Raw genomic sequence first — 27372 nt, 5'->3', positions numbered from 1 at the left:
TTCCAATTTCCAGCAGTTGATTGATTCCCAGGGAGTGGGCTTGAGGCAGTGGCAGGTATGAAGTCAAGCGAAGATACCTCCAAGAACTCATCCAACCAGAGTTGGAAAAACCTACATGTTACTGCAACCAGATTTTATTTCAGTTTGACAATGATGCAAAGATAATGCCAGTCTCAGGGACTGTGCTCAGGATAAAGGTGAGTCAGTGTCGACTATGCCCGACAATATGACCAACAGGAACTGGGACTGGTGATTCCCACAGATCAAAGGGCTGATGGTGTATGGCACTTACACGTTGTGCATTGAACTGACAGGAAGAGGCTGCATTGTGCAATTTGATTCCCTTTATAACCTCCTGCATTGGTGTGAGAGAACACTGGAGGATTTGATGAGTAGTTTTGTTGCCATTACTGCAACGATTAAAGTTTTTATTCAGACACAACAAATATTGGGTAACTACCAATGACAGAGATAGAGGTTGAGAATGCACCTTAAATTTGCCAGAGAATTCTAGCCCCCCATGTTCTGGGACATCTCGATGCGGTAAAGATGTTTGCAGGAGTATCTTTGATCATTTTAATACCACAGTTAATTCTCAAAAATATACAAGCCCACATCTGTAATGTCCCTATCCTTAATACAGACTGCAGATAAAATCCTAACACAAAGCGGAATATTTCACATATGGAAAAGCATAATGGACTACACTTCAAATTTGGATATTAAGGACAAGGCTAATTAAAGCAACAAAGGCGAGCATTATGGAAAGAGTAAGCTACAAGAAGCAGTCAGCATTGCTCTCATAGTGTTGCCTGATATTTTGGCCAATGGCTGTATATGGCTTATTGGTAAATGTTGACATTTTTAAGAGGATTGAATGATTTTAGGGAACAGATTTCCTGGACAAATGGGCAATAGCAAGGGATGTGATAGGGATACATCAAGTTTCTAGAGAAAGGGTTCCCAACCTGGGGTAAATTTACTCCAAGGGGGTAAATTACGCCTACCCAGGGGGTAAATTTGTTGATTCTGGATTTGTACATATTTTTTCTCATTGACTGACTGTGTTTGGTTCTGGTATACCGGTAACTGTTCATCATTAGTTGTTCATAAATAAGTGAAATAACATTGTTATGTGCTATTAAATTTGCCAGGGGTATACGGGACAAAAAAGGTTGGGAACCCCTGCTCTAGTTTTCGCGGCTGTGTTCTGACATTGTAAGCATGGGTTGGACAGGAGAAAGGAAGACGGAGAAAGGAAGACAGGATCAGTGGAAGCCATTCAATGGATCAAGATTGTTCTGCAACCTGATGGCTAATATGTGAGGTTTATATCAACCTTCCGTTTCCTATGTTCTTTAACACCTCTATTTTATTTATCTCTAATTTAAAATTAACAATTAACTTGGCATCAATTGCTGTTTGTGGAAGAGTGTTCCAAATTTCTTCCATTCTCTTTGCATGGAAGAATCTCTTCACTATTGAAATATCTGGCCTTATTTCTGCCCCCTTGTCTTGAAGAAATCAAATTTCGCGATCTCTGTAATGCCTTGAAAACTGTGATGACATTTTTTCATCAATTGGCTGAGATCCACTGGTGGGCTTGCCAAACCTCAGACTAGGGATGTAGAAATGGATAATTGTATACAAAATAGGCAAGAACTCAAGAGAGTCATGTATGTGCCAGGCAACCAACTCAAGTTCTTAATACTATAGTGTAAACATTAACCCATCAGACTTTGGTCCTCACGTTTCCTTATGTCAGGTATAAACTAAATCTCTGTACTATTAAATTAAAATTAAAAAAACTATTGGACTATAAAAAGCTATATCCACAACAGAAGTGGACATAAGTAAAGATGCAGCAGCATTTTCTTTTAGCTGGTCAGCAGAATTCCCCTTATCTTGGCACATTTATGTATTTATTATACTATAAGATGCAAATCTGTTGCTGCATGCAATATCTTCATTGGAAGGTTGGCGGATGCTCAGTTTTGATACAGACTGGGGGTTCCGTTTGCCTGAGCATTTCCATTGACTGACCACTCGGGGTTGGTGCGGGCAGGAATGGCACAGAGCGACAGCACTTGTCCCATGGGCAACGCTTCAGAACTGCCCTGCAGTGCTGGGGTCACATTGCAAGAGGCGGACGATGGATGGATCCTTCTTTGCTCCGTTGATGAACTCTTCCAGAGATAGTCTTCCTGGTGAGATCAACAGTTGCCAGGTAAGAATTTCCAGGATATTTTTCCTTCTCCCCCCCACCTCTGCTCTGCCCTGTGCACCACCTGGACTTGCATCAATTTCTCCCCTTCCCCCAGTCTCCTTCCACCAACCTCTGGTTTCACAATCTTTCCCTCTCTGCTTTAATCTATGTCACACGGCATGCAAATAAGCCCTTGGGCCCAACTTTCCCACAATGACCAACATGTCCCACATACACTAGTCCCACCTGCCTGTGTTTGGTCCATATCCCTCTAAACCTGTCCTAGCCACGTACTTGTCTAATTGTTTCTTACATTTTGTCATAGTCCCTGCCTCAACTACCTCCTCTGGCAGCTCATTCCATACACCCACCACCCTATGTGTGAAAAAGTTACCCCATAAAATTCCAATTAAATCTTTCCCCCTTCACCATAAACCTATGACCTCTGGTTCTCTCGATTCCCTACTCTGGGCAAGAGAGTCGGGGCATCTTGGTCGGCATGGACAAAGGGCTTGTTTCCATGCTGCATGACAATAAGCCCCTCGTGATCTTGTATACCTCACTAAGGTTACCTGTCAGCCTCCTACACTCCATAGAAATAAAAGTCCCAGCCTATCCAACCTCCATCTATAATTGTAGCCCGCAAGTCCATGCAATATCCCGGTGAATCTCTTCTGCACCCTTTCCAACTTAATGACTAATTGGAGGTCTCTCTTCAAGAGCTGGCACCCAGACTCTGAATCGACTGCCCTCTTTCTGTAGCAGTCTCTGCCGATGCCAACCAAGGGAGCTTTATTGCCACTTACCATCTGCATTGGTGTCCATCTGTCGGAAGATTTTTTCTGTTCTTTTCTCGGGCGTAGCTTCATCTTCAGACAACTTCATCACTGATGACACCATCTTGTAGATCGCCTGTGTATGGGGAAGGAAGACGCTTAGGAAAGAACTGGAGTTGCAGGTTTAAATCGAAGGTAGAGACTAAATGCTGAAGTAACTCAGCGGGACAGGCAGCATCCCTGGGGAGAAGGAATGGGTGATGTTTTGAGTCTGAAGAAGGGTCTCGACCCGAAACGTCACCCATTCCTTCTCCAGAGATTCTGCCTGTCCCGCCGAGTTACTCCAGCATTTAGTATCTACCCTCTCATTACTGATGGTCACAGCGTGCTACAGAAACAGGTCTGATCGATGAGACAGTATACTACCCAGTTCCCACTCAATCTACCCGCAGGAATTTTGGTATGATCCTATCAGGTGGAGCGGCACAGTGGCACAGCATTAGAGTTGCTGCCTTACAGCCATAGAGACCTGGGTTTGATCCTGACTATGGGCGCTGTCTGTACAGAGTATGTACATTCTCCCTTTGACCACGTGGGTTTTCTCTGAGTGCTCTGGTTTCCTCCCACACTCCAAAGATGTGCAGGTTTTTAGGTTAATTGGCTTCCGTAAAATAATGTGTGTATGATAGTGCTAGTGTACAGGTGGTTACTGGTCGGCATGGACTCGGTCGGCCGAAGGGCCTGTTTCCATGCTCTTTCTAAACTAAACTAAACTAAACTAACCCAACTCTTGTCAACAACAGCTTAAAAACTGTAATAACAAGGAACTACAAATACTGGTTTACATAAAAAAGACACAAAATGCTGGATTGTTTTCTCTGCAATGCTGGAGGTTGCAGGGGGACCTGATGGAAGTGCATAGAATTATGAAAGGCACGGATAGGGTAAACAGTCAGAATCTTTTTCCCAGCATTGAAAAATCAAATACTAGAGGGCATAGCTTTGAGGTGAGAGTGGTTAAAGTTAAAGGAGATGTGCACGGGAACACAGTGGTGCCTGGAATGTACTGCCAGGGTAGTGATGGAGGCAGATACGATAGTGGCATTTAAGAGACTTTTGGATAGGCACATAGATATGCAGGGAACGGAATGGCCTGTTCTTCTGCTGTACTGTTATATCTGCTGTGATGTTTCAGGTCGGGACAATTGCCTGGGACAGAAGCCAAGTTCCGACAACACCTTGTTGTTTTGTTCAAATTCAGATTCCAACATCTGCAGTTCCTTGTGCCTCCATCGTGGTGAATGCACAGTCTTTTACCCAGTGTAGGGGAATCAGGAACCAGGGGACATAGGTTTAAGGTGAGAGGAGAAAGATTTATTAGCAACTTGAGGTCAAACCTTTTCACTGAGAGGGTGGTGGGTATATGGAACGAGCTGCCAGAGGAGGTACTATAATAGCATTTCATGGAGTCATACAGTGTGGAAACAGGCCCTTCGGCCCAACTTGCCCACACCGACCAACATGCCCCATCTACAGTAGTCCCACCTGCCTGCGCTTGACCCATATTCCTCTAAACCTTTCCTATCATGTACCTGCCCAAATGTTTCTGAAACGTTGTGATAGTACCTGCCTCAACTACCTCCTCCGGCAGCTCGTTTCATACGCCTACCATAATTGTTTTTTAAAAGTTGCCCTTCATGTTCCTATTAAATATTTGCTTAAATCTTAAAACTCTTTGACAAGTTCATGGATAGGAAAGGTTTAGAGGGATATGGGCCAAACACAGATCTATGGGAACTAGTCTAGATGGGGCACCTTGCTTGGGTTGGGCTGGAGGGACTGGTGCCATGTTGATGATTCTATGACTAATTAGATTTTCCAAAAGAGATTTTGGTGGGGAGAACTTGCAGATACACAAAATTGTGTACAGAAAAGACACCACTTACAGCCTCATGATTTGGTAATGTTAGTTATTGAGATAATTAACTTCAAAAGCATCAACGCATCTTTGCGTATAGAATAAATGAATTGCAGTTGCCTGTTTACACAAAAAGACACAAAGTGGTGGAGTAACTCAGTGTGCCAGGCATCTTTAAGCACAGTAAAAGATTCAGCCCATTGTGCTTGCTCATCAGTTTGTTCCCATTCCCCTCCTTTTTCCTCAAAGCCCAGCCAATTTAATGTCGGACTTTTCTGGACATCTTAACCCTGTTCCTTCAGCCGATGCATCCCCCAGTGACAATATCTTTAGCTAAAGGTTTATTATTGTCACGTGTACCACGGTATAGTGAAAAGAGACAGATCAGATGTAATAAACATAACAAGTAACACTTAAGTCACCTTCCCCTGATGACAGAAACAAAGTTCTGGAGTATTCAGCAGATCAGGCAGCATCTTTGGAGAAAAATGATTCTCTCTGGTTATTTATTGGTGCCCTTAACCATATGCCGTCTGGTTACTGACCCTCCTGCAGTGTGCAGCATTCCTACAGGAAAATAGCTACTCTGGCGTGACCCCACCACCTCCACCAAAATGTATTAGGTAACCACATTAGCCCCACTGCCATATTTCCTCCAAATATCCCCCCTTCATTCCTCCCCCCCAACCTCTTCTCCTGTGTCCCATCTGGATTCACGCTTATTTCTCCCCTGCCCCCTCCGTCTACATTCCTTCCAGCTTCACAATTTGCAACCCTTCAATGCTTTTGTCTCACCTTCTGCCTTTTCATCTCAGGCCTTCTGCCAGGCTTTGTTATGCCCCTCTTCTTTTCCAGTTTGCTCCCCCTCCCCTCCCCCCTACAATCAATCTGAAGAAGGAACCCAACCTAAAACATTACCTATCCATGTTCTCTAGAGATGCTGTCTGACATGCTGAGTTACTCCTACATTTTGTATCTTACATTAAATTAAGGGAAAACTGGGAACTATTCCAAAAAGAAACAGTGCAGGGAAAAATAAATCTGCCAATGCAAATATTTTGGAAATTTGGCGTGACGTTGTCTACCTGGACAATCTCCAACATCTCTGACTTGCTGATGTAGCCATTCCCATCGACGTCATACATGTTAAAAGCCCACTTCAGCTTTTGCTCCAAGCCTCCTCGGGAGGTGACGCTCAGAGCGATGATGAACTCGCGGAAGTCTATCGTGCCATCTCCGTTTGCATCGAAAGTACGGAATACATGCTCTGCAAACCTGGAGGCGTCACCGTAAGGGAAGAAGTTGCCATAGAGTTTCTTGAACTCGTCTATCGTCAGGTAGCCACTGGGGCAATCCTTCACAAAGCCCTTGTACCATTCCTGAATCTCGTTCTCCGTGAATTCCGTGTTCTCCCGTAAATCCTGCAGTGCCTCAGGACGCAGTTTGCTGTTCTGTTTCCCCATCCTTGCTGCCCTGCAGCCAACAGAAATGGCGAAGGAAAGAATTAGAGTTGTACTCAGCGTACATTGTGGGCTGAGGGGGCCTTCCTGTGCGGCACTGTTCCAAGTTCTGTGAGAAACAGTGCATTGACCTTCATGCAAGATGGTTTGAAACCAAGAATAGAGACAGCTTACTCCAATGCTGCACATTCTGGTGAGACCATACCTGACATATTGTCGAAGATAGACACAAACAGCTGGAGTAACTCAGCGGGACAGGCCACATCTCTGGAGAGAAGGATTGGGTGACTTTTCGGATCGAGACCCTTTGTTCTGAAGAAGGGTCTCGACGTGAAATGTCACTCATTCCTTCTCTCCAGAGATGCTGCCAGTCCCGCTGAGTTACTCCAGCTTTTTGTGTCTATCTTTGGTTTAAACCAGCATTTGCAGTTCCTTCTCTGGCATATTGCCCACCGGTATGGTCTCTGTATAAGGAAAGATGAATTTATGATAAAGGGAATACAGCAAAAGAGATACAAGGAACTGCAAATGCTGGTTTACACAAAAAGACCCAAAGAGCTAGACTCAGCGGGTCAGGAGCGCTGGCGAATAGGGATAGGTGACATTTTGGTTCAGAACCCTTCTTCAGAATGATTGCAGTAGGGGAGGAGAAAGCTGGAAGAGAGGTGGGGGCAGAACATATCCAGGCAAATGGACAGTGGCCTTACGGAGCGGCTCTCCCTTGCCATTGCACTGACTCGTTACATCATGACTGGCTGTGTGCGGCACAGTCCGCGGGCCGTTGCCACACCCTGACAGCAGGCCTGGCTTGCCCGCCGCAGAACCGGGAACCCACCGGGAACCCGCCCGGCCCCCTGTTCGACCCCCGAGGGCGAGAGTACCGGAGAGGAGGCAGGATGGAGTCAGCGACGGCGGGTGCTAGAACAATGGGCTGGGTAAGAGGTACAGGGGTCTTACCTTCTATGCCCTCAAGGTCGGCTGTGCGAGGCGCCCCTGGGACACAAAGGTGGTTCTGCAAGGAGAGGGATAACAGTTCGTTGGATGATCCGGATGGAGGCGACGGCCGCAACAGGCCTTTACGGCCAGCTTTAGTTTTGAAAATGGTGCCAAAACCTGACAACTGTAGCATAAGGACTCAGTGGGATGTTTCTATACATTCTGTACTTATTCTGAGGTGCTTATGTATGGTAATAATTTTACTGAACTGAATGCAAAAAAAAAACATTTGGGGCGGCACGTTGGTGTAACATTAGAGTTACTGTCTTACAGCGGTAGAGACCCGAGTTCGATCCTGACTACCGGTGTTGTCTACAAAGTTTGTACATTCCCGCTGTGGCCGCGTAGGTTTTCTCCGGGAGCTCCAGTTTCCTCCCACCAGCCAAAGACGTACAGGGTTGTACATTAATTGGCTTTGATAAAAATTATTAAATTGTTCCTAATGTGTAGAACAGTGCTAATGTACAGGGATCGCTCGTCAGTGCAAACTCAGTGGGCCGAAGGGCCTGTATCGCTAAACTAAACTAAAACTAAAAGAATGTTGCACTACCTTGGTATATGTGATCATAAAGAACCATCGATTGATCTTTCATAACCTTTCACCATGTTATGGGAAACACACAACTACCACATTCAAGCAATGGTCAAGAAAGCAACATAAGAAAGCAACATACATTCGGCATGTCTCCAGTGGTGACTCTAACCAACTTCTGCAGATCGATTTGGAACAGCTAAAGCAGCAAGAAATTGCAGAGTTGTGGATGTAGCCCTGTCCATCACACTAACCAACATCTTCTCCATTGATTCCATCTACCATTTACGCTGTTTCGGGAAAGTTGCCAACATAATCAAGGTCCACTCGAATCCCTGAAGTAGGGTTCCGACCTGAAATACCGTCTATACATGTTCTGCAGAGATGCTGGCTGACTCGCTAAGTTACTCCAGCATTTTGTGTTTATCTTTGGTATAAACTAGTATCTGCAGTTCCTTGTCTTTAGCACTCACATCCCAGTCATTCTCTCTTCTCCCCTCTCGTCTTGTTGGGCAGAAGGTAGCAAAGCTTGGAAGCATATTCCACTAGATTCAGGAACACCTTCTACCCCATTATTATCGAACTTCTGAACGCTCCTTCCATAATCTAAAGATGTAGTTCTGATCTCCCAACCTACCTCAGGGCTGTGTGCTGAGCCCCCTCTTCTACTCCCTCTTCACCTATGACTGCACACCTGTACATGGTACTAACACCATCATCAAGTATGCAGATGATACAACGGTGATTGGCCTCATCAGCAACAACGATGAGTCGGCCTACAGGGAGGAGGTCCAGCACTTAGCAGCATGGTGCGCTGACAACAACCTGGCCCTTAACTCCAAGAAGACCAAGGAGCTCATTGTAGACTTCAGGAAGTCCAGGGGCGGCACGCACACCCCCATCCACATTAACGGGACGGAGGTGGAACGTGTTTCTAGCTTCAGGTTCCTGGGTGTTAACATCTCCGATGACCTCTCTTGGACCCACAATACCTCAACTCTGATCAAGAAGGCTCACCAGCGTCTCTTCTTCCTGAGGAGACTGAAGAAGGTCCATCTGTCTCCTCAGATCCTGGTGAACTTCTACCGCTGCACCATCGAGACCATCCTTACCAACTGTATCACAGTATGATATGGCAACTGCTCTGTCTCCGACCGGAAGGCATTGCAGAGGGTGGTGAAAATTGCCCAACGCATCACCGGTTCCTCGCTCCCCTCCATTGAGTCTGTCCAAAGCAAGCGTTGTCTGCGGAGGGCGCTCAGCATCGCCAAGGACTGCTCTCACCCCAACCATGGACTGTTTACCCTCCTACCATCCGGGAGGCGCTACAGGTCTCTCCGTTGCCGGACCAGCAGGTCCAGGAACAGCTTCTTCCCGGCGGCTGTCACTCTACTCAACAACGTACCTCGGTGACTGCCAATCACCCCCCCCCCCCCCCCCCGGACACTCCTCCCACAGGAAAAACACTATGTCTGTATATATGCTAATGTAAATATTTATTCAAATCATATGCTATGTCGCTCTTCCAGGGAGATGCTAAATGCATTTCGTTGTCTCTGTACTGTACACGGACAATGACAATTAAAGTTGAATCTGAATCTGAATCTGAATTGCAGACCTTATACTTTTTCTGTAGCTGTAAGGCTGCAACCCTGTAACACTATATTTTCAACTCTGGTATTTTTCTCTTTGTATGACCTGGATGGTTTGATTGTACTTATGTATGGTATGATTTGACTGGATGACATGCATGCAAAGCTTTTCATTGTATCACAATACACATGACAATAATAAACAAATATCAATACCAGCACTAATTCTGCCTCTATGGATGCACCATGGTGGGCTAACAAATGTTTTATATAGCCGCAATATCATGTCACAGCTCTTATGAGTCATAGAGTCATGTGCTCATCGAGTCATACATCTCGTATATTCAATGTCTCAGCCTTTGAGGGCAAGCACACCAAATGCCTTTTTCTCCACCCCATTGCCATTGTCGGTGAGCTATGAATTTACATCCTACGGTCCTTCGGAACATCAATGCGCCACAGGTCCCTGACATTGCTTTTGTATGTCCTAATAGGACACGATATCCCAAAGTGCATTATCCCCCCACCCCCTCCCCCCCACATCCCCTACTTGTCTGGATGAAATTCCCCCATCACTGTTTTGTCAGATTTTCCTCGTCCCTCTCTATCCTTAGACGATCCATTAATCTTTTTAATCCGACTAGCCACATTCTGATCCAAGTCATTTTAATTTCCAGAAAATATTTCCATACGACTCTTAAAGCTCATTTCCCCAAACCCTGCCATCCAGAGAGAATAATTTGACATGAAGTGCTGGAGTAACTCAGCGGGTCAGGCAGCTCTCTGGAGAACACGGACAGGCAACTTTTCGGGTCAACAGCCTTCTTCAGACTGATTGTGATGGGGGGAGGGGGAGAAGAAAGCTGGAAAAGGGGAGAGGCAAGAATATGTGTGGCAAGCAACAGGTCGACACAAGTAAGTGGGTCTTTGATAGGCAGATAGTTGGGACAAAGGCCAGTGATAAGAACAGAAGGCGTGAGACAAATTTGAATTGTGGTTTGTGAAGCCAGAGGGAGGAAAGCAGGAAGAGGAGGGGGTGGGGTGGAGGGAATAAATAGGTGGGAGTCTAGATGGGGCATAGAGGAGGGAAGGGTGGGGGGGGGGGGGGGGGGGGGGGGGGTTAGTTCGAGGTTATCTAAAATTGGAGAGTTCAATGTTCTTAGCATTGGGTTGTAACCTACCCAAGCGGAATATGAGGTGCTGTTCCTCCAGTTTGCGTGTGGTCTCACTCTGACAATGGAGGAGGCCCAGGGCAGAATGGTCAGTGTGGGAATAGAGAAGAGAAGTTAAAATGGTTAGCAACCAAGAGATCCAATAGGCCTTGGCGGACCGAGTGCAAGTGTTCGGCGAAATGATCGCTGAGTACGCTTGGTCTCGCCGATGTACAGGAGGCCACATTGGGAACACCTGCTGCTGTAGATGAAGTTAGAGGAGGTGCACGTGAAAATCTGTCGGGAGGAGCAATTTATTCAGCTAGTACCTGACCCTGGACAAGGAGAACACAAGTGGAAAAGTAAATATTTCTCTAGCTCCACTACTTTTTAGCTAAGATTGCACGTCACTGAATCAATATAGATCTGAATTGGTGCCCCACCCGAACTGCAAGAGGATATCTGGGGGCCATTGAGGTATGGAATAAAGGTAACTGATAATATCAGGGCTGCATCTGATTACACACCGAGATGTGGGTAGCACAGTGGTGCAGCTGGTAGACCTGCTGCCTTATAGCGCCAGAGACATGGGCTTGATTCTAACTACAGGTGCTGTGTACAGAGTTTGTATCTTCTCCCTGTGACCGTGTGAATTTTCCGGGTGCTCTGGTTTCCTCCAACACTCCAAAGATGTACAGGTTTGTAGGTTAATTAGCTTTGGTCAAAACTGTCCCTAGTGTGTAGGATAGTGCTGGTGTGTAGGATAGTGCCATCACTGGTCGGCATGGACTCAGTTGGCCAAAGGGTCTGTTTCTGCGCTGTATCTCTATGGTAAAGTCTAAGGGTGAAGTGAAGATATACATCGCTACATAGCTTGTGACCTTCCTGTTTTTACCAGGAACAGACTGACAAGATGGCTCCACTCCCCAATCACTGCTCCTCTGGCACTGATCCCAATTACTCCACCTACGGAACACCCCCCCAATCAGATGCTGGTTTACAAATATGAGACACAAAAGAGACAAAGCACTGAAGCAACTCAGCAGGTCTGGCAGCATCGCTGGAGAATACTGCGGCACAGGGCGGCTTAGTGTAGAGTTGCTGCCTTATGCCCCTGTCACACTTAGGAAACCTGAACGGAAACCTCTGGAGACTTTGCGCCCCACCCAAGGTTTCCGTGCGGTTCCCGGAGGTTGCAGGTAGCGGAAGCAGGTAGGGAGACTGACAAAAACCTCCGGGAAACGCAAGGAAACCTTGGGTGGGGCGCAAAGTCTCCAGAGGTTTCCTAAGTGGGACAGGGGCATTACTGCACCAGAGACCCGGGCTTGATCCTGACTGCAGATGCTGTCTGTACGGAGTTTGTATGTTCTCTGTCCACATGGGTTTTCTCCGGGTGCTCCAGTTTCCTCCCGCACTTCAAAGACGTGCAGGTCGTACGTTAATCGGCTTCTATACATTGTTAATTGTCCCTAGTGTGTACAATAGTTCTAATGTCCGGGTTTCTGGTCGCTGGTTGGCGTGGACTCTGTGGGCTGAAGGGCCTTTTACCATGCTGTATCTCTAAACTCTAAAGTTTAAAACATGGATAGGCGACGATTCGGGTTGGGACCCTTCTTCAGACTGATTGGTGGGGGTGAAGAAAACTGTAAGAGAGGAGAGGCAGGACAATGCCGGTTGATACAGATGAGGGGGGATGTTGTTAGGCAGATGGCAATTGGCCATGACTGTGGAAGGTGCGAGACAGAAGGAGTGAAGAGTTGCAAATTGTGAATCTAGAGGAAAGGATGTAAGTGGGAGGGGGAAAATAGGCGCCAATCCAGGTGAGGCACAGGAGAGAGGTGGGAGGGGAAGAGAGTCCTTTTAGGTCTAGGTTTAATATTGTCACGTTAACCGATCTGGAGTGATCCGCTTTGTTTTGCATATCATCTGATAATACAGTCGTCAAACTCAAGTACAATAGGTAGAGCAGAGGAGACGGTACAGAGTGTTGTAACGCATCATCACTCCTCAATCACTCCACCTCCAGGGACCAACCAACCAGGTTGGCACAGCGGTACAGTTCCTCCCTCCCAGCACCGGAGACGGGTTCGATCCTGACTATGTGTGCTGTCTACATGGTGTTTACGTTCTCCCTGTGACTGTGTGGGTTATCCGGTTTCCTCCCACACTACAAAGATGTGCAGGTTTGTAGTACTAGGTGATTGATGATTGGTGTGGACTCATCAGCACATTGGCTAATAAAGAACCTGATCCAAACACGAATAACGTTTTCAGCAGCGGACCTAACCGTGCTGGGTCCAACACGCATTCAATGCCATTGACCTTACTGAAAGCCAGATCAGCTCATTGCCGCTGACAGTGATCAAGCACTTTTGTTAAGGGCCTGTCCCACTAGCATGCGACCTGCATGCAGCAAGGGTGACCAAACCGGAAGTGGGGGCCGCACGGAGGTCGAGTGATCCCCGTACAGGGCTGGTGCCACCAGCATGCGCCTGCATGCGGCGAGCACGACCAAACCGGAAGCGGGGGCCGCGCGGAGGTCGAGTGATTGACGTGAAGTTCGAGCGAAGTCCGCGGGAAGTTCGCGCGTGACGTATGACGTCAAGATGCTTCGTACGACGTCAGGACGCTGGGCACGCCCGTCGAGGTGGTGCGTACGGCGTCGAGGCGGCTGCGGCCTGGCAGGCCGTTGCCGCGCGGAATTTTTGAACACGGTCAGTTTTTCTGAGCCCTGCGCGATGTCGGGACCTGCGCGATGTCGGGACCTGCTCCGCACAACTCCATACGGCTCCGGCGATGGAAGTGGGACCGGCCCCGCGAGGCCGTACGGCTCAAGCGACCACGTTAGGTCGCGCTTGCCGCATGGAGTCGCATGCTGGTGGGACAGGCCATTTAGTGAGTCAGAAAATGCACAAAAATCACTATCTAATAACCCCAGACTTCCATCCTGAACCATCCTCTCACCAATTAGAGAGTGGTCCTGACCTACCAGCTAGCTCATTGGGGACCTGCGGGCTATCTGTAATCAGACTTTAGTGGACTTTATCTTGCACTAGACGCTATTCCCTTTATCATGTATCTATGCACTGTGGACAGCTTGATTGTAATCATCTATAGTCTTTCAGCTGACTGAAATGCAAGCTTTTCACTGTACCTCCGGTACATGTGACAGTAAACAAAACTAACCTAAACAAGGCTGTTACGAAAGGACAATAACTAAATGTGACGAGAGGGGAAAATATTATTTCTGACATTCGTAGGAGTGAACATAAGCATGCAAGTTGGACTTTAAATTTAATATAATGGGAGCTGGTCTGTATGTGGGAATGTCCACAAGTCAGGTGTTCCTAACCCAAGCATGGCCTGTATTGTTATAAAATATATATAAATAATCTTGTTATAGACAACTGCATGAACTTTGAATTCCCCACTTTTCCCCCCATTCTCTTCTCTACACCCGACCTGGATGCACACCCATTGCTGTCACTATTCTGCCCCCCACCTCCCTGCCTCACCTGTATGCACCTATCACTTGCCAGGCCCTCCACCCCTCTTCCAGCTTTCTCTCCCAACTACAATCAGTCAGAAGAAGGGTCTCAAACCAAAACATCACCTATCCATGTCCTTTAGAGATGCTGCCTGACCTGCTGAGTTACTCCAACTCTTTTTGGTTAAGCAGCAACTGCAGCTCCTAGTGTCTATGTAAGTCAGACAGTTGAATGTAATATTATGTTGGGAGCTTGTCAGCATGAGCGGGTGTCCGTAATTTAGGTTTTCATAACTTGGATACGGTCAGTATTGTTCTGAACCATCAGATGTCCCAGCTTCATATTAACATGTATTTATAAGCAAGAAAGAAACAAAATGCTGTAGCAACTCAGTGGATCAAGCCGCATTTCTGGAGAAAAAGGATTGGTGATGTTTCGGATCGGAACCCTTCTTCATTCAAAAGTACAGTTCCGCCCCAAAACGTTACCCATCCTTTTTCTCTACAGATGCTGCCTGACAAACGGAGTTACTCCAGCACTTTGTGTCTATCTTCTGTATAAACCAGCATCTGCAGTTCCTCCCTACACATGTATCTATGTGGGTCCGGTATAATTCTGTGACACTCTCCCCACCCCCAGTGCCATGACAAGGAGTTGTTCACAGCTCATGGCTGCGTCATATCCATGAGGAAGGGAAACCTGTTTTCCTTCTGCAGTCTGGGCCATTGTCTCACTCCCACGTGATGGATCTTTTTTGTCACCCTGAGGAGACAGCCAGTGTACTTGTGCAGCCAGACCAGCTGTTTACTCATCAACGTCTAGGTTGCTGAATCAGCATTTTCTAATAACAAGGAAGTGCAGATACTGGTTTATACCAAAGAAAAACACAAATTGCCAGAGTAACTCAGCGGGTCAGGCAGCAGCTCTGGAGAATGTGGATAGGCAAGGTTTAGGATCAGAACCCTTAAAGTCTGAGGAAGGGTTCTGCCCTGAAATGTCACCTATCCATGTCCTTCAGGGATGCTGCCTGACATGTTGAGTTACTCCGGCACTTTAAGTCTATCTCAGCACTTACATTGTGACAGAGGAATAAAGGCCAGCCTGGGTGGCACAATGGCGCAACGGTAGAGACCAGTGTTCGATCCTGACTACAGGTGTTGGATGTACGTAGTTTGTGTGTTCTCCCGGTGACCGCATGGGTTTTATCCGGGTGTGCTGATTTCCTCCCGCACGTCAATGACATGTAGCTTTGTGTAAATTGGCTCCTGTAAATTGTCCCTCGTGTGTAGACCCTGGTGTAGAGGTGATCGCTGGTCAGCGCTGACTCGGTGAGCCAAAAGGCCTGTTTCCACACTGCATCTCTAAACTAAGATTGGTAATGCCTTTACAGAATTATAGAACACACAAACAGTTCCTTCAGCCCATCCACAGATGAACAGTAGAGAACATATTGGCTGGTCCAGCAACTCGAATGCCCAAGATGGGAGCAAATGACCAAAAGTGGTAGAAACTGCCCGCCCCATCATTGGCACTGTCCTTCCCCACCATCAATGGGATCTACAGGAGGTGCCGCCTCAAAAAGGTAGCCAGCATCATCAAAGATCTACACCACCCAGGGCACGCTCTCATCTCATTCCTGCCATTGGGAAGTAGGTACAGGAGTATGAAAACCGTGACAACCATGTTCAATAACAGCTTCTTCCCAACAACCATCAGGCTCTTGGGAGCCGACCCAACACTACCCAACACCAACTAAACTGGGGATTATCTTTGGTTGAACTAAGATCTTCGGACTATTTTGCACTATTTTTGGGGGTTTCTTAGTTGAATTAATTGTTTTTGTTTATTATATGTTATCTATGGGTACTGTTACTCTGCTGCGAGTAAGAATTTAATTGTTCTAATGCGATACATATGACAATTAAACACTTGACTTCTAAACTTGATAATGCTGACCAAGGTGCCCCATCTCAGCTCGACCCATTTGCCCGCATTTGGCCCATATCCCTCAAAACATTTCCTATTCAGGTACCAGTCCAAATGTCTTACTTCCTCTGCCAGTTCGTTCCGTATACCACTCGGCACTGTGTGAAGAAATTGCCCCTCAGGTCCACGTTAAGTCCAGATAGGGGGAGCAGGAGTTGAACAAGACCACCATTTCTCAGCACTGTTTATGTGTAGAGTTTACCTTGAGGCAGTTCCAGCTACCTCTCCCTTTCCCCATTGACAGCCTGGTCCATGTTTTGGATCGAGAAACTCTGGGCAGGAATGCCAAGTCTTGTGAGCTGGGATGAGCCATATTCCATAGTCATGTCATACAGCATGGAAACAGGCCCAACTTGCCCACGCCGACTAACATGCCCCATCTACACTTGTCCCACCTGCCTGCGTTTGGCCCATATCCCTAAACCTATCCTGTCCAATGTATCTGTCTAAATATTTCTTAAACGTTGCGATTAAGAAATCTACCTGCCTCAACTAGCTCCTCTAGGAGCTCATTCCATACATCCACCACCCTTTGTGTAAAAAAAGGTACGCCTCAGGTTCCTATTTCACCTTTCCTCCCTCACCATAAACCTATGTCCTCTGGTTCTCAGTTACCCCTCGGGTTCCTATTTAATCTTTCACCTCCTTCACCGTAAACCTATACCTGCTTCTCAATTCTATTTCTCTGGGCAAAAGACACTGTGCATATTATTTGATCCGATCTATTTCTTCCTCTCGTGATTTTGTACACCTCTATAAGATTAGAAACAGTTCCCTCATGTCCACAATTCCCTCATGTCCCTTTGGTAAGGCAGTCTTGCTCTTAAAGACCTTGTCCCACTTTTCCGAGTTACTCACAAACTCTCCCGAGTTTTCCCCTTGATTCGAACTCGGATAATTACGGTAATAGCCATTCGTAGGTACTCGGGGCTATTTTTTTTACTCGTGGACATTTTTCAACATGTTGAAAAAACATCCTGACTTACCTGATGCCCCGAGTTCACTATGAAACATCTACGGACTCCTACGCCCTCCTACGGACTCGCTACGGACTTTCCCCGACATTCCCCGAGTTCGAATCAAGGGGAAAACTCAGGAGAGTTCGTGAGTAACTCGGGAAAGTGGGACAGGGCCTTAAGTCTTCAGACTTATGTTCTAGGGATTGTACATTGCCTATTGTGTGGGAGGGAGTGGTGCCAATTTGTCCCACACTGAGACACTTTTACTCTTTCCTCTATATATCCAGTTACTTTGAAAGCTCCAGTTACATGAATCCATGTCCACCTTTTCAGAAAAACAGGTTGTAGAACACAACACTGGCAGCATTAAAGGTATCTCCCCATCACCCCAGAGTCTGTCAACTATCTTCACACTGGCTTACAAAAAAAGGCACAAAGTGTTGTATTGTACTGTTCGATACTGTATTGTTCTACGTAGAAACAAAGAACTGTAGATGCTGGTTAATACACAAAAGTACACAAAGTATTGGTGTAACTCACAGGGTTAGGCAGCATCTCTGGAATATATGGATAGGTGACGATTCGGGTCGGGACCGTTCTTCAGACCTATCCATGTCCTCTAGAGATGCTGCCTGACCCGCTGAGGTACTCCAGCACTCGGTGTCTCATTTTGCAAACCAGCATCTGCAGTTCCTTGTGTCCACACCTTCACTCTGGCAACAGAGGTCCTGCCGTCGCAAAGCGTTTACAAAGAGCGCGTGGTGGTTAGATGCACAAACGTTACGTTACCTCCAGTCTAGACACTTTGCAGCTTAGTTTCCTGCATCTTTGGTATTCTGCACCCTCTGCACGTGTAGTTCTCACTGAATCAGACGGAGTGTTGAAGCACAACTAGTCTCTCCCACACTGTGAGGCACTTGCTTGTTTCACACTGGCAAAGTGCGACACTGCTTGCCGGCCGTGTGCCACTAGAACGAGAGAGTCTTCAGCACTTTGTCAAGGTCTGTTACATCCAGAGAAGACCGGGACTCGCAGCGAGCTAACACAAGAAGCTCGATGTGACCACATCCGCCTCTATTTGTGGAGCCCCGTTGTTATGTGAACAGGAAGCAGAGCACAGCTGCACTGAGGAATCTGCTCGAGTCCACAAACCTACAAGGTGAACTGATAGTAACTCGTTCAAAGACCATCATGCCACGCATAGAAGCCCGACCTAGCATGCATCCAATGGGAGCTCTCTCTTTCCTCTCAGACAGCCCTGGGTTCAAGTCCCACTCCAGAGACTTGGGCACAGAGCCCAGGCCAGAAGGACAGCGCAGCAGGTAAAACCACTGCCTCACAGCGCCAGAGACACCCTGTTCGATCCAAACCTCAGGTGCTATCTGTGTGGAGTTTGCACATTCTCCTTGTGACTGCGTGGGTTTCCTCCGGGTGCTCCAGTTTCCTTCCACATCCCAAGGATGTGCGGGTTCTTAGGTTAATTGGCCTCTGTAAATTGTCCCCAGTGCTTAAGGATTGGTAAAAAAATGTGGGATAACATAGGCCTAGTGTGAACGGGTGATCGATGGTTGGCGTGGGCTCGGTGGGCCGAAAGGCGTGTTTCCATGCTGTATCTTTCAATCTATCAATTCTGTCAAGTCTGGATCACGCATTGATACCATGAGTCCTGTGGAGTGGGTAGAAAAGATCTCACAAACATTGTTGGGAAAGAGCAGTTAACCCTCCAATGTCCTGGGCTCAGCATCTCAACCAGTGTTTTAGTTTAGTTAAGAGATACATCAAAGAAACCGGACCTTCAGCCAACTGAGTCCGTGCCGAACAGCGATCATCCATGCACTAACACGATCCTACATACTAGGGACAATTTACAATTTTACCAAGCCAATTAGCCTACAAACCTACACACTCCAGTGGGAAGTAACCAGTGCACCTGGAGCAAGCCCACCTGGCCATGGGGAGAACATACAAACTCCGTACAGACAGCACCCGTAGTCAGGATTGAACCTGGGTGTCTGGCGCTATAAGGCAGCACTGCTGCGCCACCATGCTACCCCAGTGCTTGGCCTCATAGCACTGCTGCGCCACCATGCTACCCCAGTGCTTATCTCACTAGAGTTCACGGGGGCTTGCTGTGTACAATTTGACGGCTCCATTTCATTGTCTAGATAGAGTATAAAAGCAGGGATGTAATGTTGAAGCTTTATAAGGCACTATTCAGACCGCATTTGGAGTATTGTGAGCAGTTTTGCGCCCCATATCTGAGGATGGAGGTGCTGGCTTTGGAGAGGGTGCAGAGGAGGTTTATGAGAATGATCCCAGAAATGTTTGGGTTAACGTGTGATGAGCATGGGGCTAACGTGTGACTGCACTGGGCCTGTACTGGGCCTCAGATTAAAAGAACGTACTTTTAGAAAGGAGATGAGGGTGAATTTCTTTAGTCAGAAGGATGTTGAATCTGCGGAATTCATTGCCACAGATGGCTGTGGAGGCCAAGTCAATGGATATTTTTAAAGCAGAGATTGATAGATTTTTGAAGAGTATGGGTGCCGAGGGTTACGGGGAGAAGGCAGGAAAATAAGGTTGAGAGGGAATGATAGATCAGCCATGAATGAATGGAGGAGTAGATTTGATGGCCTGAATGGCCTAATTCTGCTCCAATGACTTATGAAGGTTTGAAATGCTTCGGTGCAGCCCTGTGTACACCCTGACAGCGTGCAATTCAACATTTGAAAGCCTTAGAACACCCTCCTCACTCTGATAAACATACCCCAGCAAAATATGTCACTTTAGTGGGGGCCAAGATTAAAAAAAAACCCTTTCCCCACCCACCCACTGTAAGCAGCAATGACGATAGCAGGGAGGGATAATTTCCTGGCCGTTGTGAGTCAGTGGAAGCGTTGGGGGAAAGGAGCGACAGCGTGTGACACAATACCCATGGCTCGACCAGAGTTTTGGCCTTGCAACAATGGGCAAAGTTACCAACGACTTTACTAAAAACAGAAGCAGCGATTTCATCTCAGCTGAGGTTAGGTGCAGGTGGGGAAGTATGAAAGGGTTCGCTAATTCTAGTGGTTTCACGCTGCTTGTATCTGTGGGCTCGGGATGCCAATTTTAGAAAACACCTGAACAACTACACACACCAGCCCACCATCCCCTCCCCTTCCCTTTGCTGCCTGTTAACAGTAACTAAACCCACCACTCTCACCCCCAACCCCATCTGCACTCTCCTGTCATTGACACAAGGAGCTGAAGACGACATTGCTATGAGTCATGGAGCTGTATAGCATGGAAACAGGCTCTTCAGCCCAAAGAGTTCCACCTAAGATCCCTCTGAAATCTCACTCCTCTCATCTTAAACCTATGCCCTCTAGTTTTAGAATCCTCTACTCTAGAAAAAGACTGTGAGCGTTCACGTTATCTGTGCCTCTCATGATCTTGTACACCTCAATAATGTCACCCCTCAGCCTCCCACGATCCAAAGAATAAAGTTCCAGCCTATCCAACATCTCCCTGTAACTCAAGCCCACAAGTCCAGGTAACATCCTGGTGAATCTCTTCAACACTCTTTCCAGCTAAACACTGTTAGTGTACGGGGTGATCACTAGTTGGTGCGAACTCCGTGGGCCAAAGGGCCTGTTTATGTACTATATCTCTGGCCTGGTCAAACATAAAATGATTTAAATAAAAATAGAATGATTTTGCACTCACATTACACACATCTTAGTGTTAGAAACATTCAGTGTCAAAGTGTCGTAGTGTTATTCAGCACGGAAACAGGCCCTTTGGCACAACTTTGGCAACTCTTATCTCCAAACTAGTTGGCCAGAGGATCGAATCCCACTCCAGACATGTCAAAATCTACACTGACTGAAGGAGAGCTGCACTATTGAAATAGCGCTTTAGGGAGTGAAAATTAAGTTATAGAGTCATGCAACAGGCCCTTTGGCCCACATTCGAGTTACAGAGAGTCATAGTCACACAGCATACAGACAAACTCTACGGCCCAACGTGTCCATGCCGACCACGATGCCCCATCTCCGCTGATCCCATTTGCCCATGTTTGGCCCATATCCCTCTTAACATTTCCTATCCATGTAACTGTCCAAATGTCATAGCTATTGGCATTTAGATAGTCACAAGGATATGCAGGGAATGGCAGGATATGAATCATGTGCAGACAGATGAGATTAGTTTAACTTGGCATCTTGTTCGGCGTAGACATTGTGGGCCGAAAGGCCTGTTCCTGTGCTATACCTTTCTATGTTCTAAGGGCATTGACGTGTGGTCACTATTATGATACAGGGAATGTAACAGGCAGTTTGGACCAGAAACTCACACAAACAGCAGAGTGATAGGCAGGGAGCATGGAACGGTTCCTGTTCCCCAAGAGAAGGGAGAACTGGAGCCAGAACTCTTGGGACTCCAATGAGGAAACCAGAGATTGGATGGGTTTCTGCTGCCCATTCGATGAGATGACCTGGAAAACACACCAATGCCGCTACTTCCTGAGGAGACGGAAAGCATACTGTTGGATTGCATGACAGCTTGGTTTGGGAACAGCTCTGCCCAAGACTGGGCAAATGGAATCAGCATAGATGGGGCATCTTGGTCGTGAATACTGTTTATTGCAAGATAAAGTCCAGTAAAGTCTGATTAAAGATAGTTTGAGGGTTTCCAATGTGGTAGATAGTAGCAGACTGCTCTCTAGTTGTTGGTAGGATGGTAGTAAGGGTGTCAAAGGTTTTGTGGAGAAGGCAGGAGGATGAAACATAGAAACATAGAAAATAGGTGCAGGAATAGGCCATTCGGCCCTTCGAGCCTACACCGCCATTCAATATGATCATGGCTGATCATCCAACTCAGTATCCTGTACCTGCTTTCTCTCCATACCCCCTGATCCCTTTAGCCACAAGGGCCACATCTAACTCCCTCTTAAATATAGCCAATGAACTGGCCTCAACTACCTTCTGCGGCAGAGAATTCCAGAGATTCACCACTCTCTGTGTGAAAAAATGAGCTTGAGAGGGAAAAATAGATTAGCCATGATCGACTGGCGGAGCAGACTCGATGGGCCAAATTGCTTTTTTCTCCTCCGATGTCTTATGATGATTTGGAGAACATGAAAGATGCTATGAAAGTGCGAGTCTACAGGCATTAAAGAAAAAGAGGAAGAGAGAAAATCAGACAACTGGATACCAACAAGCATGACATCACCAGTGTTAGTATCACTAAGGAAGTGACAATAGGCCATCTGGAAAATAATATGACCAGAACAAGTCAACGTGGATTTATGCAACATAAATCATGTTTGACAAATCTGTAAGTGATTTTGTGGTCAAGAGTGTGTAATTGTCATCTGCACCAGGAATGGAAACAATGACATTCTTCCAAGCAGTCACAATGTAGAGACAAGGAACTGCAGATGCTGGTTTACCAAGGAAGACACAAAGTGCTGGCGTAACTCCGTGGGTCAGGCAGCATCTCTGGAGAACATGGATAGGGACCCTTCTTCAGAAATTCTTACTAGTTGCAGCTTAACAGATTCAGGTTGGTGTGAACATGGGACTAGATGAGGGAGACCCAGTGGATGTGATGTACTTGCACCTTCAGGAAGCCCTTAGATTAAGCTATTAATAGTTTAATCCGATAAACCTTCTGTCCAGAAAGAGATAATCATTTCTTTTCTAACAAAGACACGTGTGAGTATTAAAGAAAATTAGGGGCAATCCACGGATGTGGAGTGAAGGTCAGTTAAGGGCTAAAAAAGAAGGGGGTGGGGATGATGGGTGACAGTGAGATGTTGGGCCCCACAGGGATCAATATTCTGCTCCAATGTCTGATGTCAATATCAGATCAGTAGAGCGCTCAGTGGCGCACTGGTAGAGTTGCTGCCTTGCAGAGCCAGAGACCCGGGGTTCAATCATGACTACAGGTGCTGCCTGTACGGAGTTTGTACGTTTTCCCTATGACCGCGTGGGATTTCTCCGGGTGCTCCAGCTTCCTCCCACATCTCAAGGGCATACAGGTTTGTAGCTTTAAATATTCAAAGTCCGTGGCGATACAAAGCCTGGCATCAGTGTGAGGTAAGAGGAGGGTGCAGAGACTTCAAGGGGATATGGTATGCAAGTTATAAACAAGTTACTTTAAGTTATAAACAAGTTACTTATTTCTACTTTTGCACCTTTGTATTCTTAATAAATACATTTATATCCTTGTATTAAACATAAACTAAAATGGTGTGTGTAACAGTATAAAATAGTGTGTGTAACCTTGGCTTTAGCTAAAACATAGCTGGGAGACTTCAAGGGGATATGGACGGTACATTGAATGGGTGGAGGATGTGGCAGATGGATTAATGTGGACAGACGTGAGATCACGTAACTTGGAAAGAAAATTGGACAAGCCAAGTATTTTATGCAGGAAGGAACTGCAGATGCTGGTTTAAACCAAAATGTTTTCTGAACGGCAGAGACTGAAACTGATGCGCTACAATGCTAAGTAAATTGTCTATTGAATTTTGTATCTTCCCCTTGGCCTTACCTTTTGTACTGCTGTCATTAACCACTCTGTGTGTAAAAAAAACTGCCTCACAAATATCCTTTAAACTTTCCCCCTTTCACTTTAAAGCTACAGTGCCCTCCATAATGTTTGGGACAAAGACCCATCATTTATTTATTTACCTCTGTACTCCACAATTTGAGATTTGTAATAGAAAAAAAAATCACATGTGGTTAAAGTGCACATTGTCAGATTTTAATAAAGGCTATTTTTATACATTTTGGTTTCACCATGTAGAAATTACAGTAGTGTTTATACATAGTCCCCCCATTTCAGGGCACCATAATGTTTGGAACACAGCAATGTCATGTAAATGAAAGTTAGTCATGATTAATATTTTGTTGCATATCCTTTGCATGCAATGACTGCTTGAAGTCTGCGATTCATGGACATCACGAGTTGCCGGATGTCTTCTCTGGTGATGCTCTGCCAGGCCTGTATTGCAGCCACCTTTAGCTTATGCTTGTTTTGGGGGCTAGTACCCTTCAGTTTTCTCCAGCATATAAAAGGCATGCTCAATTGGGTTCAGATCAGGTGACTGACTTGGCCACTCAAGGAATTACCATTAGCTTTGAAAAACTAATTTGTTTCTTTAGCAGTATGTTCTGGATCATTGTCTTGCTGTAGAATGAACTGCCGGCCAATGAGTTTTAAGGCATTTGCTTGAACTGGAGCAGATAGGATGTGTCTATACACTTCAGAATTCATTGTGCTACTACCATCAGCAGTTGTATCATCAATGAAGATAAGTGAGCCAGTACCTTCAGCAGCCATTCATGCCCAGGCCATAACATCCCCACCACTGTGTTTCACAGATGAAGTGGTATACTTTGGATCTTGGACAGTTCCTTCTCTCCTCCATACTTTGTTCTTGCCATCACTCTGTTATGTTAATCTTCGTCTCATCTGTCCACCAGATCTTTTTTTCCAGAACTGTGGTTGCTCTTTTAAGTACTTCTTGGCAAACTGTAACCTGGACATCCTATTTTTGCGGTTAATCAGTGGTTTGCATCTTGCAGTGTAGCTTCTGTATTTCTATTCTTGAAGTCTTCTGTGGACAGTGGTCATTGACAAATCCACACCTGACTGCTAAAGAGTGTTTCCGATCTGTCGGACAGGTGTTTGGGGATTTTTTTAAAATTAGAGAGCAAATTTTCTGTCATCAGCTGTGGGGGTCTTCCTTGGCCTGCCAGTCCCTTTGCGATTAGTAAGTTCATCAGTGCTCTCTTTCTTCTTAATGATGCTCCAAACAGTTGATTTTGGTAAGCCTAAGGTATGGCTGATGTCTCTAATAGTTGTATTCTTGTTTCTCAGTCACATAATGGCTTCTTTGACTTTCATTGGCACAACTTTGATCCTCATATTGATAAACAGCAATAAAAGTTTCCAAAGGTGATGGAAAGACTGGGTGCTGAGAGCTCTCTTATACCTGCATTGAGGAGGCATTTAAACACTCCTGAGCAATTACAAACACCTGTGAAGCCATGTGTCCCAAACATTATGGTGCCCTGAAATGGGAGGACACTGATATAATTTCTACATGGTGAAACCAAAATGTGTAAAAATACCCTTTAATAAAATCTGACAATGTGCACTTCAATTGCATGTATTTTTTTCTATTACAGATCTCAAAATGGTGGAGTACAGTGGCAAATAAATAAATGATGGGTCTTTGTCCCAAACATTATGGAGGGCACTGTATGTCCTCTAGTATTTGACATTTGAAGCAAAAATGGAATCCTGAAGGTTTATAAGGTGCTGGTCAGGCCACAGTTGGAATATTATGCACATTTTTGAGTCCCATATCTGTGGAATGATATGCTGGTGTTGGAGATGGTCCAGAGGAGGTTTACGAGAATGAGAATGATTCTAGGGTTGATTGGGTTAACTTACATGGAGCGTTTGAAGGTTCTGGGCTTGTACTCGCTGGAGTTTAGAAGGATGAGGGGGATATTTACTGAATAGTGAATGCCCTGTATAGAATGGACGTGGAAAGGTTGTTTCTAGTAGTGGGCGAATCTAGGCTCAGAGGGCACAGACTCAGAATAAAAGGACAATACTTTAGAATGGAGATGAGGAGGAATTTATTTAGTCAGAGGGTGGTGAATCTATGGAATTCATTGCCACAGACGGCTGTGGAGGGCACGTCAATGGATATTTTTAAGGCAGAGATTGACAGATTTTTGTTTAGAAAGGCTGTCAGGGGTTATGAGGCAAAGGCAGGAGAATGGAGTTGAGAGGGAAAGTTAGATCAGCCATGATTGAATGGCAGACTTAAATTTTTGGCTCCTATGTTTTAGGATTTTTTTTCCACCCCTGAATAAAAAGATTGTCTACCCTATCTATGCCTCTCATAATTGTGTATAGTTATATCAGGTCTCCCCTCAATCTTCAATGCTCCAGATAAATCAATCCAAGTTTGTTCAACCTCTCTTTATAGCTAATGGCCTCTAATCCAGGCATCATCCTGTTAAATCCCTTCTGCACCCTCAGCCTCTGACATTCCAGAGAAAATAATCCGTTTTGTCCAACCTCTGTTGTAATCTGCACACTTCAATCCAGGTGACCATCAACACTGACTGCACCTTAGACCACAAGACATAGGGGTAGAATTGGGCCATTCAGCCCATCGACTCCATTCCTCCATTCAATCATCATTGATCTATTTTACCCCTCACGGATATACAGATTGACTTTAAAACCCCTTACACGTTTACACACCCAGACTGATTCATGCACTTTCACACTCACAATACTTCCACACTGATTTCAGTGTCACGCTGATTTTTATATTTATTCACTCATTTGCTCGAACGACTGGACTACAAATCTCCCCTCATTTTCTGCTTCTTGCACATTTTATTAAACATTTTGCATACTTGACTTTGGCTTGCGGATCTACATTAAAATTCTCACACCCAGAACCTCTTACTGGTTGTGATTCCGTCTCACATTAATCCACACTCACCTGAAACGTTCACACTCATTTGTACACACACTATCTGATGAAAGGGGGAATGCTGGAAAAACTCAGCTGGTCAGACAGCATGGGGGGTGGGAGATTTAATGCTTGACATTCAGAGTCCTGCAGGTTTTGATCTGCATCTCTCTCCACAGGTGCTGCCTGATCCACTGGCTGTTTCCAACATTTTCTGGATTCAATTTTGGATTTCCAACACTTGCAGCTAAATACAGATTCGCTTCTGGTCACACTACACAAGGAGTGTCTTGCACGGCTATTTCCTTACACGTCAGCACCACACACGTTTGCCCCTCAATGCATAGATTTCCTCTCACACTCACTGTCTGATTCACACCCGGCGCAGAAGCCCACACCGCTTGCACACTCGAGCATTGCTCAGTCGCCGTTTGCTTTTGTCCGGTGTCCCAGCCGGGAAGCACTCACCGAGGAGCGCTGGGCTCCGGAGCCACCGCTGGATGCCCGCAGCCCGAGTCTGACCCGGTCCCGGTCCCGGTCCCGGAGCCGGTGCTACAGCAGCGGCCGATCCCCAACGGCAGGGGCTCAGCGGCGTAGGAAGAGGAAGTCTGCGGCGGTCTGCAATTCTGCGCTGGGACTGCGGGGGCAGCGGGATCACACTCACTGCAGCACTGGGACACTCACACTCACACTCACGCCAACACACTCACTGCAGCACTGACACACTCACACTCACACTCACGCCAACACACTCACTGCGGCACTGCCACACTCATTCTAACACACCCCCTTCGGCGCTGACACACTCACAC

General features: G+C 46.2%; 1 protein-coding gene across 4 annotated transcripts; it reads right to left on the bottom strand.

The window, feature by feature from the left end:
- Positions 1–24: 24 nt before the first annotated feature.
- Positions 25–27215, bottom strand: LOC116986293 (neurocalcin-delta-like). Of its 4 annotated transcripts, none has more exons than XM_033041678.1 (5): positions 27029–27215; positions 7318–7372; positions 5986–6373; positions 3013–3118; positions 25–2204 (listed from the first exon to the last, which is right to left on the bottom strand). In XM_033041678.1, the coding sequence occupies exons 3-5, from the start codon at positions 6361–6363 to the stop codon at positions 2107–2109; spliced, it is 582 nt and encodes a 193-aa protein (XP_032897569.1). In that variant the 5' UTR covers positions 6364–6373; positions 7318–7372; positions 27029–27215; the 3' UTR covers positions 25–2106. The 4 variants fall into 4 exon arrangements, with proteins under 4 accessions (XP_032897569.1, XP_032897571.1, XP_032897568.1 ...); XM_033041680.1 differs by lacking the exon at positions 27029–27215 and adding an exon at positions 17854–18100; XM_033041677.1 differs by lacking the exon at positions 7318–7372 and having other exon boundaries at positions 27029–27193.
- Positions 27216–27372: the final 157 nt, after the last annotated feature.

Source organism: Amblyraja radiata, chromosome 23 (genome assembly GCF_010909765.2).
Source record: "Amblyraja radiata isolate CabotCenter1 chromosome 23, sAmbRad1.1.pri, whole genome shotgun sequence".
Lineage (NCBI taxonomy): Eukaryota > Metazoa > Chordata > Chondrichthyes > Rajiformes > Rajidae > Amblyraja > Amblyraja radiata.
The sequence above is the reverse complement of the archived record's forward strand: the minus strand, read 5'-3'. Positions and strand labels throughout refer to the sequence as shown.